Source organism: Acipenser ruthenus, chromosome 7 (genome assembly GCF_902713425.1).
Source record: "Acipenser ruthenus chromosome 7, fAciRut3.2 maternal haplotype, whole genome shotgun sequence".
NCBI classification, from domain to species: Eukaryota; Metazoa; Chordata; class Actinopteri; order Acipenseriformes; family Acipenseridae; genus Acipenser; species Acipenser ruthenus.
This window is the reverse complement of record NC_081195.1, coordinates 68,803,541-68,819,575: the sequence shown is the minus strand read 5'-3', so window position 1 is coordinate 68,819,575 and position 16,035 is coordinate 68,803,541. Positions and strand designations below refer to the sequence as shown.

The 16,035-nt window shown below is 43.9% G+C and overlaps 2 protein-coding genes and 2 non-coding genes across 7 annotated transcripts in view; 1 reads left to right on the top strand and 3 right to left on the bottom strand.

Annotated features, from left to right (window-relative positions):
- Positions 1 to 3,274, top strand: part of LOC117415792 (dynein axonemal heavy chain 3-like) — a 214,992-nt gene extending 211,718 nt beyond the window's left edge. For all 3 annotated transcript variants that reach the window (XM_059027758.1, XM_059027757.1, XM_059027759.1), the window contains one exon: positions 451 to 3,274. In XM_059027758.1, coding sequence (XP_058883741.1) covers positions 451 to 596 — 146 coding nt within the window. In that variant the 3' untranslated portion in view covers positions 597 to 3,274. The remainder of the gene's footprint in view (positions 1 to 450) is intronic.
- A 59-nt stretch (positions 3,275 to 3,333) lies between these two features.
- On the bottom strand, positions 3,334 to 10,145 carry LOC117415794 (solute carrier family 25 member 3). Of its 2 annotated transcripts, none has more exons than XM_034026603.3 (8): positions 10,004 to 10,145; positions 9,536 to 9,696; positions 8,084 to 8,208; positions 5,905 to 6,084; positions 5,320 to 5,501; positions 4,714 to 4,886; positions 3,872 to 3,982; positions 3,334 to 3,749 (listed from the first exon to the last, which is right to left on the bottom strand). In XM_034026603.3, exons 2-8 carry the CDS (start codon positions 9,675 to 9,677, stop codon positions 3,589 to 3,591), a joined length of 1,074 nt encoding a protein of 357 aa, XP_033882494.3. In that variant the 5' UTR covers positions 9,678 to 9,696; positions 10,004 to 10,145; the 3' UTR covers positions 3,334 to 3,588. The 2 variants fall into 2 exon arrangements, with proteins under 2 accessions (XP_033882494.3, XP_034777807.2); XM_034921916.2 differs by lacking the exon at positions 8,084 to 8,208 and adding an exon at positions 7,112 to 7,236.
- On the bottom strand, positions 4,186 to 4,433 carry LOC117416292 (small nucleolar RNA SNORA53). The gene has a single exon (XR_004546534.2). It is a non-coding gene; the product is annotated as a small nucleolar RNA SNORA53 (small nucleolar RNA).
- Positions 5,025 to 5,273, bottom strand: LOC117416291 (small nucleolar RNA SNORA53). Its single transcript, XR_004546533.1, has one exon. It is a non-coding gene; the product is annotated as a small nucleolar RNA SNORA53 (small nucleolar RNA).
- Positions 10,146 to 16,035: the final 5,890 nt, after the last annotated feature.

Below are 16,035 nucleotides of genomic sequence, written 5' to 3'. Positions count from 1 at the left end.
GCATGCTTCTGTTCCCAGTCTGACCTCCTATTATCCAACATGACCTCTGTGTGACCTCAGTAGCAACACGTCTGCTGAAGTGTTTCCAGGGCACTGTGCAGAACATGCTCAGCCAGCGAATCATTGCATTCCTTTTGCAAGCATCAGGACTAAACAACACAATTAAAAACAAATGCATTCATGGCATGTTTCATGCACTGCGTCTTGTTTTCTAATTGTTAGTGCAGCAGGAGGTGAGGTGAGGTTAAAAGCTGGCTTGCGCATGTGGGGTCGCCGGTTTGCTCCCAGCATGCACACGGTTACAATAGCATGTCTCAATTCTTCTATGAGGCTTATCTAATGTTAGATCAGAAGCCTTTCCAGCCCCTTGCTTGATTGTGAAACAGAAAGATAAAAGATCAGTACAGTTCCACATTTCATCCACATTCCTCTACTCTCTCCCTTTTGCAGTCTACAAAACCAGTGTGCGACGCGGGCTCCTGTCCACCACCGGTCACTCTACCAACTACGTGCTGACCATCCAGCTGCCCTCAGAGCGACCACAGAACCACTGGATCAATAGAGGCGTGGCCTGCCTCTGTCAGCTGGACTATTAGGATTTACAGGCTGGTCCCATCAGAAAAGAAACCACAAACGCTGTGTGCGTTGAGATTAGCAACACCTTAACAGTGGAGCCTTGTTCCCATGAGAGAAAAGGACCTCTGAGTGTCATGTGACATGCGTGTGGTTTCCACCCAGGGACTGCTGTTATACCACCGATTTCATGTGTATGTGATACCCCAAACTTAATATAACAAACTAGATGCAACGTTGACTTTATCTGTGGTCCACCTCGGGGCTTTAAACCACAGGCCGAGAAGTTTAAAAAGATTCCAGAACCTGAGAAAATGTATCCAATCACAGCAGTGCCTCAGCTGAAACCACGCAGAACGATTCCATTCCTGGTTTTAATACGAGCTTCATCCAGTTAGTCAGAAGCTCAGGTGCGTCTGATTATTCCCATAGTAAAACCTGAAAGAGCTCAAAGTGATTTGTAATGGGAGCCTTGTTTCCATCCTTGAATACAGAACATGCAAATAACGATGGCTAATCATATCGACAAGCAGGTGTTTCAGTGCAGGAAGGATCTGTGGTTTTCAATCCAAGCAGGGGTGTTATCTGGTAAGATTCGTGCTGCTCTCAGTCAGCATTCTCAACCAGGGAGACGCGTCAGAGTTTATAGTAAAACATTGTTATGGACGGGTGAAGCAAGATTGAGAAGCACTGTTTTAAGAGAAGGAGCGCACACACAAGCTATCACTCAGTTAAAGACCTTTAACCATGTTTCCAATTCAATCGGCTGGGTTACTGGACAGCTGCTGTGAACAACTCGCTACACCATCTTAGCAACTTTGACAAGATTGCCTTGAGTAAAAATAAAATAAATAAAAAGAGTTAAAAATTTAATTTGTTTGGCAAGTTAAAGACACATTTATATTATTGTTTTAATCAATCTTTTATACTGTGATAACAGTTGGAGGTTTTTTTTTTTTTTTTTGCAGGATCCTGGAAATATAATACTGCTCTACATTCTAAAAATGTGTTTAAATCCAATCTGCTTGCTTGTAAGGAATGTGTTGAATATTATAAAATCGAGCGCAAAAAGGACTTTAGATTGTATCCTCGTTGGGCATGTCCTGCTGTATTATTATATCTGTTTGCTTTTAGACTCCAGAAGTTCATCTGTAACTACACCACTCAATCGCAGGATGTGTAGAAACAGAAGAATGAACGAGTACAACTCTGTGTCTTGATCAATGCCTATTCCAGCAGCTGTTCTGCCTAAATTGAACATGTTTATTGTTAGAATTTCTACATCCAACTTAATTGTAATACACTGTAGTGTTCTATAAGTACAGTATCTAGCGTGTCATATTAAATATAATAGTAGTATTATAGCGGATCGTGGATTATTGCCCACCTCAGCAATAACAAGCCATGATGTCGTACGGAACACGAAAGCCAGAGTACTTGTATTTTATTTTTATTTCCGACAGTAATCCGAGGACATGCCCCTGATCTCAAACGCGAGTGCATTGGAACTGATATGGTGAAAAGACCTCTGAAACAGACTTCAGAAGGTTAAGTGTAAAAAGTTGTCAGGATGTTAACAAAAAGAAAAATTACATGCATGTTATTTAAACAGTTGTAGCAACACGTGGGGAGATATAATGCTATACATTTTTTCAGAAACCCGCTACTTGATCTTTAAAAATTATTTTTCAAAGTGAAGATGAAGTTAATTTGAACCACAAGAGGGCAGTGTAGCATAATAGTGTCCTACCATTTACATACTAATATATAAATATATATAATCCAGTCATAGTGTTCATCTTAGAAAACTCTTACATTACAAATATTAGAATAAAAGAAAAACAAATCTAATCCTCCACCTCTCAAATTGCATTATATTTTGTGAAAAGTAACCCATATGCAGTGATCATCTGCCCTGATACCCCGCCTGTACCAAGTTTATATGATACTCATGAGAGCATTAACAGTATATCCAACCTCAAACCAGCAGAACATGCAATCCCAAAGAGGGGCTTGGTTACCTGAAAACTTCTTGTATGAGTGGAGATGTGAATTTGTTTGCAGATCTCAGAACCGTTAACCAGGCAGATGCAAGAATAATCAGCTTTCTACAGGTCAACCCGTTCAGTTATATCTAAATGCAAAAGCACTCACTGCTGCTTCTCGGAGTGGAATAAAAAGCTTCAACAGCAGCACGTAGCTCTGCCCCTTTTGCATCAGATTCATACCACCCCCCCTCCGGTTCCCCGATTGATCCCCTTACAGCTGCTCACCTATTCTGGGGGTCTGCTGCCTCGTCCAATTGGTGGCCCCTCACTGCAAGTGTGTGTAAGGCGATTACTCCATGCACTCGTCATGTAATCAATACAAATATTTCTATTGAAAATGCCTGTGCTTTTTTACTAAAACAGTGGAAAAGAAAAGTATCCCAATCTACACACTCTGCTATACCTCCAATTTAAACACTGATAATGTGTTCATCCCAAAACACCAGCATTCTGCCACAGCCAATTCCTGAATTCCAGGATTGGGGACTGTAGTCCTTTCTAATTTACTTTAACCAAGAACTACTAAAAGCAGTTAAACTCAGAGCTGACATTCATGCTTCAGGTAGCTTCCTCTACAGTTTCACACAATGCTTGCAAGAAGCAAGATCCTGCTGCTTGTATCGGTGTCTCAGCAGACATACGTGATGAAAACATATCGTTCAGCAGGTGCTGTTCAGAGTACCATTAAATGAAACCAGAACAAGCTGTACAGTTGTGTTTACAGAGGTTTATTTTCACATAACTAAAGACAGGTGTTGATAAAACCGACAGCACATTTCTGGGTCTCCCCCTAATTCACCGGCAAGGAGAGTTTTCCCTCTCCACATTTACATTACATCAGAGCAGCAGAGTGATGGATTGGGGCGTTTCTTTTTTAAATATATAAAATCTGATCATCATCTCTTTGTAGTCATGCCACGGCTGGCTCCCCTCCTGGAGCAGAGCTGCGAGAGTCCTTGTGGTGGAGTTACTCTGTCAGACCCAGCTTCTTCTTCAGGGACTCAGGCATCTCGGGGGGAGGGGGGCGGGGCAGCCTGAAGTAGACCTTGACTGAGTCGTAGATGAACCACTGCAGAGCAGTCAGGGTACCGATCATGATGATACGGGCAACGAGACCCTTCCAGACCCCTGGGAACACAGGTAGAGGAGTATTACACTATAGAAGAATGAGACGTGTTCAACAAGGCGCATCTAAACTTCCAGTTACTTTGATCTCCAACAGATTTGCAGTTCTGCAGGGGGTCGCTTACCTTTGGGTCCAAGTCTCTGGAGCACCTGCAGGGCAGTGCTACCCTTCTCCTTATTCAGCACAGACACAACAGAGTCGGCAGGGTGAGATACGATAGCGCAGAATACACCAGCTACAAGAAAACACACAATCAGTACTGGCAGAGTGCGGACAGGAGGGTTCACGTCCGCTCTTCAGACTGGTATTCCTCTTCATACCCTTCACTTTCAGTAGACTATGGTAGACACATTAATCAAGGCAGAGTTCATTTTCATGGCTTCTGTGTTCGTTCAGAAGCATCACAAACATTAGGACTAAAACTATAGAAAAATAAAGACTGTCCACACACCAGCCTGGCTCTGCTGGTGAAAGACAGTCTGCAGCGAGACAGACTGTTGTCCAACAGAACACGAATGGCTGGCGTGCAGGTGTGTTGCTCTCACACGCCAATGACTCAAGCACCTCCGACTGTACAACCTGGAAAGTTGCTGGATACTTCCTGGCTGGAACTGCAGGACTCACAGGGAGAAGAGCAGAACTCAACTCAGGGACACATCCCGTAGGTGGATCTAAGGGAGCGTGTGCAAACTACTACACTGGATCTGAACTGAATCTTAGCTAACTGAAGGGGTTGGTAGAACAGAGCCCTAACTCCCACCTTACAGAAGATTCTTTCTCACCTTCATCTCAGAGTTATAGTTAAGGTCTAACATTTCACTTCATTGCTCCCTGCACATGTATAAAATGTACAGCAGTCTATGATTTTCCTATTCTTTGAAGGATCATACAACCTTCCCCCCCTTCACGAATGAATACTGAAATGCTGGCACGGCACACTGGAGGATAGGATCCTGCTAAACTTACCGATATAACCAGCAACAAATGTGACCACAAGCTGTTCTGCCTTGCTGCACTCGCTACGGGGCTTGGGTACCACATGTTTGTACAGGGCTTCAACTGTGCGTTCAAAGCAAGCAAACTTCATCATGGTGTATGGGATCTGCCTCATCCACAGGGGGACAACACCCTTGTAGAATCTACAGGAGAAACAAATGCCAACAGGTTGAACAGCCACATTAAAGCACACTCCCCACCCACCCCAGACAAGTGACCCTTACAATTCAGGACACTGTTCATTCAGAAGCATCAGAAAATTGGGACTAAAACAAAAAAAGACTGTCCACACACCAGCCTGGCTCTGTTGGTGAGAGACAGGTCTGCAGCGAGACAGACTGTTGTCCAACAGAACACGAATGGCTGGCGTGCAGGTGTGTTGCTCTCACACGCCAATGACTCAAGCACCTCCGACTGTACAACCTGGAAAGTTGCTGGATGCTTCCTGGCTGGAACTGCAGGACTCACAGGGAGACGAGCAGAACTCAACTCAGGGACACATCCCGTAGGTGGATCTAAGGGAGCGTGTGCAATTTATTTATATATAATATTTAAGATAGTTCAATGAATACTTACGCCCAGATACCTTCCTCCGCATACATTTTTGGAACAGCCTGCCTCAGAGTGTTGGCATACCCAGGCTGGGTCTGAATACGGACCTTAGCAGCTTCCATGGGAGCCAGAGCAATATCTGCAAAGAACTCTGCACTGGCAGAAGCAGCCAGGTATAAGGAGGTCCTCCACATGTAGCTATTTTCCTAAAAAGAGTGAAGAGAACACTACAATTTTGGTAATTGAAAATAATCTTAAACACATTACAAGCCCACCTTAAGCAAAAACACCTTTACAAATAAGTATATAAACAAACATATAGAAGATAGTATTAGACCAGACCTTCAGACAGATGACACCACATAGCCCCCGTTTCTAATATCAAGAACTAGCACTAAACAATGTTGTAACAGTATCACAATTGGATAAGCGCTTCACTAGACATAAGAAACGCAAGTGTGCCACACATATACTCTTAGGCACAGACAGACAGAGACAGGCACCCCCTTATATTCCTCTAAGTACATTTTGGTATTTTTAGATGGTAAAGATGGAAACAGGTAGACCACACAGCATTCAACCAAGTTCAGTATCTGACTGCCAACCTACCTCTCCCAGAAAATCTCCGTACACGTTCTTGAACACCTCGTAAAACCCAAACTTGCAGAGCCCCTGCATGGAGTATCCAATAAACGTGGGAGCCCAGCCCCGGGCAAGCCCTCGCATGCCATCTTCTTTGATTGTGATGGAGAAGCCTTTGAAGATGTTCTTGTACTTATCAGGGCTCACCTGCATGGCAAGGACATTGGCATGTCAAAATGGATTGAGCATGAAGTGATCCACAGCTTCAGAAACACTCGTGCATACATTACAAAGTAAATAACGTGCTGTATAAAACTTCAGGCTTTGATGCTTTAACACAGCAAAATTAGTCAACAGTACAGTTTAAAACTATGCAACTGGTTATTTTATAAAGCAAAGAATAAAATATGCATTTGTGGAATGTAGATACTTTCAGCAAAATCTACTGAAATAACATTAAAAAATAAACCGCATCCTTCCTTTCAAAAAGGCATAAAAAACATCTGAGTTCAACTATACCAAGCATCAAAAGAAACGTCACTATTATAACATTTATTCTCTAACAAAAATAAGGTATATAAATGATACGCTTGAGTGACTGACTGAAGCAAATGCACTTAATCACCTAATTAGTATGACAGTTGATTGGACAATGGATATGGAGTGATTTCAGCTGTTGAATAAAAGCAATAAACAAAATCACAGAAAAACATAAAATATGTCACATCTGCCAAGACAGCAGCACCTTCGTGCAATCGGCATGTTGGAGGCTGGACTAGGGCAGCGTACTGTGGCTTGGGTGCTCACAGCCAGTAATTTTAAACCTGGTGAGACGGTATAACCAGACACGCTCTGTCAATGACAGGCCATGAACTGGGAGACCAAGTCACAACACCTGCCCGAGATCCACAGATCATTTTGCAGCTTCTTCGTGATGTCAACTGTTAATCAGCACAATAAAAGGTCACTGTACCTGCTCTAAAACAGTTTGTCATTTTTCAATCACACCTAGTGAATTTTATCCAAATAGAAGTGATACGTTTCTTTTGATGCTCAGTATATAAACATTTCAGTTGTGTTTGCAAGCTAAGGCCGCCACTCCTGGTTTTTGGCATGGAAATAGTTCAATACAGCTCACACGCTCGTGGGCTGCAAACAGTGATTTTAAATCAGTGTTAGTACAGGCCTGCTGTACACAATGTTTCAACACAGCATAACAATTCCAAATACAAACCTGGAGGCGGCATTTCACCAAATCCAGGGGCACAACAGCCGTGTGCGTGATTCCACAACTCAGGATACCACCAAAACCACACAGTGCATAGTATTTTGAAGAGCCAAATTCACAGCTTACTCCGTCTAAAGCAACACAAAGCACACACCATGCTGTTAATATATATATATAAAAACAATTAAACATGCTGTTTTAGGTGCTGATGGAGGGCACCAACACTACAGTCTACACTGACATGAGAAAAGTGTACATGTGTTGAACGTAGAACTTCATTATGGGTTAATTAAATTCCTTTGGTAGCATATACAAAAAAATAATATGAATATCCCACTGTGGGAATGACCAGGAACCCATTTGAAATCCAGTCCTGTCTGAGTAACAGGCAGCGCTGTGCGACTCTGCCCTTCCACACGCCGTCCCCGTCGATGAGACGAGGTTACAGGCTCTGTACACCATGAATGCAGACGAGTGGTTAAGACGCCCAGCCTGCACTCTGTTATACACGTGTATGCAGGACCTTGGAGCTGCCCTTCGTACTTACTGAACGCGGCTCCTCCTGTGATAAACAGCTCACACAGCACGTCATGCTATTAGTAGATTTTTCAAAAAAAGTGGATATACTTGATTGAAAAGGTTTAAAGTTATAAACACAACATTTTATTCTTACACTCCTTAGCAGTTTATATGAGCCCTGTCTCACCCCTCTCCCCAGGTTACAGTGTCAGTTTTGACAGGGATTCACCCCACAAAGTCATTGGGTCACCACTGGTGGTCACTTAAATATTCTTATTATGGAGAAGTTCTAAAAAGAGCTTTTCAGCACCTCGCTTAAACTATCAATCTCACCAGAACATGTTGTAAACTGCCCCAATGACGACAAGTATATCCACTCTTAGTATTATATATATAAAACCAGGATTATATTTAGTTTTGTTGCAAGACTGGTTCACACACATATGCACTGAAACAAACCTGAAGTCTGCATTTAACCAGGTCAAGGGGCACAACAGCTGTGTGTGTTGTACCACAGCTAAGAATGCCACCCAGGCCACAGAGGGCATAATACTTATTTGAACCAAATGCACAGCTGTCTCCCTCTATGGAAAAACAAGAAATGTAAGAAACTGACAATTTTTGCATTTAACAAGTGTGGGAACTGTATGTTGTACCATTAATATAAAAAATAAAAGTCAACATTTACAGGAATAAACATACTGAAATCAGAGTAAGTTTGTATTTCTGGGTCTTGCCAATAATCGAATGTACAGGTTTACTAACTTAGAAATTACAAGAAAACCAAAAGCTTAGGTTTTAAAAAAATGGCTGGGTACTTTGAGATCACCTTCACTTGCATGCCTTAGTAAATTGTTAAAGACATGACTGTTGCCAATTAAGGTAACAAACATACAGCTGGTGCACCAGCAAGAATTGTGCAATATTGTGGTTTACTACAAACATCCCATTTCAAGTTATCAAGGCTAAAACGACACCAAGTTTAAATAATGTACATATCAATTTAATAACCCCAACAATCAAGCAATTCCCTGTTTAACTGAAGTGCTTAATGCAAGTCAAATGATACATGGACAGGCCACATTGAAGCAACCGTATTCACATTCCTAACAGTGAACATATCGAGTCTGTAACCCTTTTAAAGCATTTGTTTTCACGTTGTAATTTAAGAGTAAGTAAAATAAAAAACCCTACCAATAAAACGCAGGAAGGTCCGCAACTCTGACAGCCAATGAGAAGCTGGTTTGTTGGGGCCTTTAACAGGGTTTAGGGGTCACAGGATAGAGGCAATTTAAAAACCAAGGACTTGTCCTTCAGACTTTCAAACCCTGAACGCTGACCTGCCAGGTTACATTTCCTGCTTCAGAAAACCACGAACAAACACACACAGCAGAGCTCGCTGCGGTTCGTCCTTCAGCAGCAGCATCCGCTCGGAAAGAGAAGCCTGTCCTTCTCTGCCCTCCACGAGGAGGCCTGCAGGCCGCGGAAAAAAAAAACGAAAACGGAGGAGGAGGACTCGATCCGCGGATCACATCTGCGTTTCTTTAATAAAACCTACACAACTACCACCCAATACAGCCACAAGAGTGTAAAAACACGGTACAATTAATGACAGGAGGGTAAAGCCGTCTCACATGCATTGCTAGCTAATGGTACGTATTTGTAATAGTTATTAAAAAGCAACAGGACGTAGCCGATATATCTGGATTTTAAAAAGAATAATAAATAAGGATTATAAAATATTAAGTTCAATGCCTTTAATTTACTGCGACAGTTCTCCATCCAAGTCAAATTCAAGGGCAATGGAGTCTTAAACATTTACCCTCAACATAACCACACTATGTAATGGATGACAGATTTGTAATTTAGAAAGTACAGCAAATGAATCGGACAGGACCCCAGCCCGCTTACCTGCCACTGCAGCCGCTGCGAGGCGGCGAGTCTGTGGAGGAGCAGCCGGGGTCCGGCTCGGCTCTTCCAGCTTCTGAAGAGAGAAGAGCGGGGCGCTGAACGGGTTCGCCCGGCTCAGCTGAGTCAACGCGCTGGGATACATCTTCCGAGGGGGAGGTCGTCTGCGGACAGACACAACATGTATTTCAGGCAACGTAGAAGTTACGTGATCACAAGTAGCAAACTTAAAATTTAAGAAATGCGCCCTCCGCCATAGAAAACAGAAATGTGTCAATGAATTCATCTCGGCACAACTCAAACCGGCTCTCCTGCCAGCATATATACTGTACGGCATAGTGCTACCTAATCTAGAACAAATAAATACATGGAGCTACGAAACAGCGCCACACAAAATCTACAAAGAATCTGCTGCATTTGATCAATTTTCCACCTTCATATGTTTGTTTTGAAATAAATAAATACACTTACCCTCGCTCTGTGTGTGTGTCTAAGATGGCGACTCTAGTTCGCTGCCGGTGGCTTACAAGAGAACGGACGTCCTCGCTGCTCGATTAGTTTGTACTTCTCTGACGTCACGGCGACTAACGTTTTCCATCAACGCCAATCACAGAGCAGAACACTTAAATGGGCGGGATTGAGTGGGTTTCAGAACGGTTTTCCCGCAGTCTGATTGGCTGGATTGTAAAGTGATGTTCCAGAGAGCGAGCGAGCGAGAGAGAGAGAGAGAGCGAGCAAAAGCACTCAGGGCATTTCATTACATTAAGAGAAAACTTCATATAAAACTCCCAATTAGAATTTGGCTAAAAATGTTTGAAAGTGTCATCCAACTCATTGCCCTGTATGGTAGTGAAGTGTGGGGTCCGCTCACAGAGCAGGATTATACAAAATGGGACAAACACCCAACAGCAGCCCTGCATACAGAGTTCTGCAAAAATATCCTTCAAATACAAAGGAAAACTCCAAACAGTGCATGCAGGGCTGAATTAGGCCAATACCCACTATTGATTAGTATTTAAAAAAGAGCAATTCAGTGTTGGCTTCATCTAAAACACAGCAACCCATCGAGCCAGGCCATGTCTGCCCAAAGAGGACAGGCTGTGTGCTCACTGTCAGCTCAATCAAGTTGAGACAGAGATACACTTTTTACTGCAATGCACTAAATATAATAAAATAAGGGAAGCCTTCTTCCCCAAAAATACAACATCTCTGCACAGAATTCCCAGACCTGCCAGACGCAGAAAAACTCCCCCTCCTCTTAGGAGAGCAGACAAGCTGCGTAGAAGAGGCACACAAGCACCTGTCACAGCCTGAGGGACAGAGAGTGAACACTGAGGCTCCTCACACAGGGAGGGAGGACAAAAGAGTATTCAGATAGTTGCTTTGACAATACTGTGTATTGGTCATGCCAATAAAACACTTTGAATTTGAAAGCGCGAGAGAGTGAGTGTACGTTCCTGAGAACGAAATGCAGAAAACCGAGATAGAACTTGGATTTTACTATAAATATGTTGGTAGACTTTCTTACTAGTCATTTACACATGGTCTGTTTGTCTGTTCTTGTAATTTGCTCCATTTGATTTGCCCCCCCCCCCGCCCCGAAGCTTATAGAATACTCTCAACAAATTATTTTCATCAAGGGTTTCAATTGTTTTTATTGTGCTATGAGCATAACTGAGACTACTGATATTCAGATTTAGCTGGCTTACAAATTATTTTTACTTAGAAATCTTGAGGAGGCGCTGCCTTCCTCACCTCCTCTAGGGAGCCTGCACTGGTACAAGCTTCAGTTTGGTTCCTCCACAGTCCGTATGCAAGTGTTCTGGACCAGCGCTGTGTCTGTGTGTATTCAGAGCTCTCCCTGGCAGGGGGTCCTGTGTACAGCACATCGCCAGGTCAGGCGAAACACCCTTGCAATGTACTTGTGCCAGCACCAGCCATCCCCTGCCAGTAGAAACCAAGCCATTCCAGGCCCAAGCACGCGCTAGCCCAGGGGGTTTGTTTACTGATGCCCTCTTTTCTGTTTATCATCTGTCTGACAATAAACATACAGAGCCATCACAGTCGTGGATCTGACTCTCGCTAGTACAAGCGTCCATGTCCGTTGAGACTTCTCTATGGCATTTTGTGGAACTCTTGCATTTGCACAGAACTGTTCCATTTTTATAAAAATACATTTTTAGAAACGCACTCTAGATTGGGGCACATTTAGGGTTGTTAAAAGCAGCACAGCAATGGTACCAAGAGGAAGGAGCAACAGCACTTTTTATCCTCCCACATAACCTCTAGCAATACAATAATGTGCACATGCAAAGAAAATACTCCATACAGTGAAAGTGAAACCAACTTTACAAATCTCAAAGCACTCAAGAACAATACATTAATGCAACTATACCAAACATGCATTGCAAATAATAAACAAGCAAAAACCAACACATCAAGAGAAAAGAATGAGGCAATTAATGAACTAAAATACACAAATGAATTGCTGCAAAGACATGGGGTGGGTTGAGCTGTAGACAGGATCCAGCAGGATCCCCAACATACAGCTCAATACTATGGAAACAAGCTAATCAAGCCCAGCCTTAAATAAACCCTTCCTTTTGGAACATGGGTTCACTTTCCTTCGGATTTTAAGAGCACACTGATGAAATGAAGCCCATATTATATAACTGCATACATGAAACCTTCAAGAGCACAGACACCGTGCTCTCACCTGCAGTGAGTGATCCACCTCACTGAAGTGTATTTCCAGCAGGCCACACAGAGAAAGAGGGACGCTGCCCCTTTAAGAGTGTGCCTGTCCTGTCCTACCAGAGGAAGCTGCTGCCTGGCTGGCTAAGGTGATTACAGGAAGGGCACGCAGAGGGCACATGATTCCTATACTTAGACTGGTCACTTGTTTGGTTAACTACTGGAACATTACAATGGCATGCTATTCTGGGCATCTGTCAAACTCCTCACATTATGAGCAAATCAAACGAATGTTAAACCTGCAGAATCTTCAGACAGCAGTCTCCTCTCACCTGTCACCCTGGTGTAAAGGCTCAGTCGCTCTCAAGGGCTGTAATGGGGTAGGAAAAAGTGAGAGGTCAAGCTTTGGTTTTCATCTGGACTGAGCTGGTAGCTGTGCTCCATCTACACACACAGAGAAGCAGGAGAAGCGGCTCAATGCACAGACACACAGTGGAGAAGCAGCTCAATGCACAGACACAGTGGAGAAGCAGCTCAATGCACAGACACACACAGACACACAGTGGAGAAGCAGCTCAATGCACAGACACACAGTGGAGAAGCAGCTCAATGCACAGACACACAGTGGAGAAGCAGCTCAATGCAGACACACACAGACACAGTGGAGAAGCAGCTCAATGCACAGACACACACAGGAGAAGCAGCTCAATGCACAGACACACAGTGGAGAAGCAGCTCAATGCACAGACACACAGTGGAGAAGCAGCTCAATGCACAGACACACAGTGGAGAAGCAGCTCAATGCACAGACACACAGTGGAGAAGCAGCTCAATGCACAGACACAGTGGAGAAGCAGCTCAATGCACAGACACAGTGGAGAAGCAGCTCAATGCACAGACAGTGGAGAAGCAGCTCAATGCACAGATACAGTGGAGAAGCAGCTCAATGCACAGACACACACAGACACAGTGGAGAAGCAGCTCAATGCACAGACACACACACACAGTGGAGAAGCAGCTCAGTGCACAGACACACACAGACGCACAGTGGAGAAGCAGCTCAGTGCACAGACACACACAGACGCACAGTGGAGAAGCAGCTCAATGCACAGACACACAGGAGAAGCAGCTCAATGCACAGACACACACAGGAGAAGCAGCTCAATGCACAGACACACAGTGGAGAAGCAGCTCAATGCACAGACACACAGTGGAGAAGCAGCTCAATGCACAGACACAGTGGAGAAGCAGCTCAATGCACAGACACACACAGACGCACAGTGGAGAAGCAGCTCAATGCACAGACACACAGTGGAGAAGCAGCTCAATGCACAGACACACAGTGGAGAAGCAGCTCAATGCACAGACACAGAGGAGAAGCAGCTCAATGCACAGACACACAGTGGAGAAGCAGCTCAATGCACAGACACAGTGGAGAAGCAGCTCAGTGCACAGACACAGTGGAGAAGCAGCTCAGTGCACAGACACACACAGTGGAGAAGCAGCTCAATGCACAGACACACACAGGAGAAGCAGCTCAATGCACAGACACACAGTGGAGAAGCAGCTCAATGCACACACACAGAGAAGCAGCTCAATGCACACACACAGAGGAGAAGCAGCTCAATGCACAGACACAGTGGAGAAGCAGCTCAATGCAGAGACACATACTGGAGAAGCAGCTCAATGCACACAGACACAGTGGAGAAGCGGCTCAATGCACAGACACACAGTGGAGAAGCAGCTCAATGCAGACACACAGTGGAGAAGCAGCTCAATGCACAGACACACAGTGGAGAAGCAGCTCAATGCACAGACACAGTGGAGAAGCAGCTCAATGCACAGACACACAGTGGAGAAGCGGCTCAATGCACAGACACACAGTGGAGAAGCAGCTCAATGCACAGACACACAGTGGAGAAGCAGCTCAATGCACAGACACACAGTGGAGAAGCAGCTCAATGCACAGACACACAGTGGAGAAGCAGCTCAATGCACAGACACACAGTGGAGAAGCAGCTCAATGCACAGACACACAGTGGAGAAGCAGCTCAATGCACAGACACACACAGGAGAAGCAGCTCAATGCACAGACACACACAGGAGAAGCAGCTCAATGCACAGACACACAGTGGAGAAGCGGCTCAATGCACAGACACACAGTGGAGAAGCAGCTCAATGCACAGACACACAGTGGAGAAGCAGCTCAATGCACAGACACACAGTGGAGAAGCGGCTCAATGCACAGACACAGTGGAGAAGCGGCTCAATGCAGACACAGAGGAGAAGCAGCTCAATGCACAGACACACAGTGGAGAAGCAGCTCAATGCATAGACACACAGTGGAGAAACGGCTCAATGCACAAACACACACAGGAGAAGCAGTTCAATGCACAGCACCTTGCCAGCTCATATCATCCCATAGTTCTTCCATGGTGTTCCGACAGCCTGTGCCACACTTTTGACTCAGAAAGGGTAAGCAGCATGGGAATGAAGAAAGTTTCCAAGACATTTTGAGCTGTACCTATTTGAACACACACAGCTTGCACATCCAATTACAACACATACTCTGCAATGCTTTCTGCAGGTAGGATGATGAATTATCCAACTTTCAGATCCCTAATCAGCCAGGTATGATAGAGTGTCTGCAAGTGTTTTCGTAAGAACTGAAGAAATTCTAGAACGAGAAAAGGCCATTCGGCCCACCTATGCTCGCTCGCTTTGGTGCTAGCATGGTCTGTCAGCACTCAGGAGAAGAAAAACAAAAAACCCTAACCAGGTTAGTAGGGGAATGAAACCTCTGGCAATCCGTGGCTAGACGGACCGCCCTTCCTCCAGGCGGCTAGCTAAAGGTCTTATTATGGTCACAGAGAGGGTTATACAGTCTCTGCTTTAACAACTCTGTCCGGCAGCCTGTTCCAATGGTTCACCACCCTTTCTGTGAAAAAAAATCCTTCTACCCTCGGTTCTGAATATGTCCTTCTTCAGATTCCACCTGTGGACACTGGTTGTTCTGTGACCTGTGAAAAACAAAACTGTCTAGTTGGCTTAAGAGATTCATCCACTACTACCCTCAAGTTCTTTTCATACATAGCCTCCTCTATTTCAATACTATACATCAGTGCTGCCCAAACCCAGTCCTGGAGAGCCCCTATCCAGCAGGTTTTATAGGTAACCTTTAATCATCAATTTCTTAACACCTGGAACAATTTCACTGTGATCAATTAAGCAGGTGATTTATTAAATGAAGTCATTTAGAGATCATTTGGTACAAAAAATGAACTACCCTTTTGAGCCCTCAATGGCCTGGATTACATGCTGGGAAACTGTCATGACTTATCTGTCTACTGTCATGACTTATTTAAGGTGGTACGGCTGAATTATAATTTTAGATAGTTTTGGTTTGTTTAATTTAACAATTCCTGCTTTGAAACTTCATGTTGTATTTGATTTTTGTATAATGTATTATATTTGTATTCAAACATAAACTAAACATAAACCAAAACTAACTAAAATTGTAATCCAGACCGTACCACCTTAAATAAGTCATGACAGTAAAAAAGTCATGACATTTTCCCAGCATGTAAACTGGCCCAGTGACCAGAGTTCCCTTAATTGAACAAGTTATTTGCTTGATTGATCAATAACTTCCATGTGTTCCCAGTCTTTAGAAATTAGCAATTTAGGGTGACCTACAAAACTTACTGGATAGGGGCACTCCAGGACCGTGTTTGGGCAGCACTGCTATACATGCTGTACCTCCAATGTTTTTGCACCCAATGTGCAAGACTTCACATTTATTCACATTA

What these genes read in the sequence shown, in the direction of transcription:
- LOC117415794 (XM_034026603.3), bottom strand. Translation starts at nt 9,677, where the DNA reads ATGTATCCCAGCGCGTTGACTCAGCTGAGCCGGGCGAACCCGTTCAGC. An exon ending in TGGTTAAATGCAGACTTCAG is followed by an intron (nt 6,085 to 8,083) that starts GTTTGTTTCAGT and finishes CTTGCCATGCAG; the next exon opens with GTGAGCCCTGATAAGTACAA. An exon ending in ACGGAGATTTTCTGGGAGAG is followed by an intron (nt 5,502 to 5,904) that starts GTAGGTTGGCAG and finishes CACTCTTTTTAG; the next exon opens with GAAAATAGCTACATGTGGAG.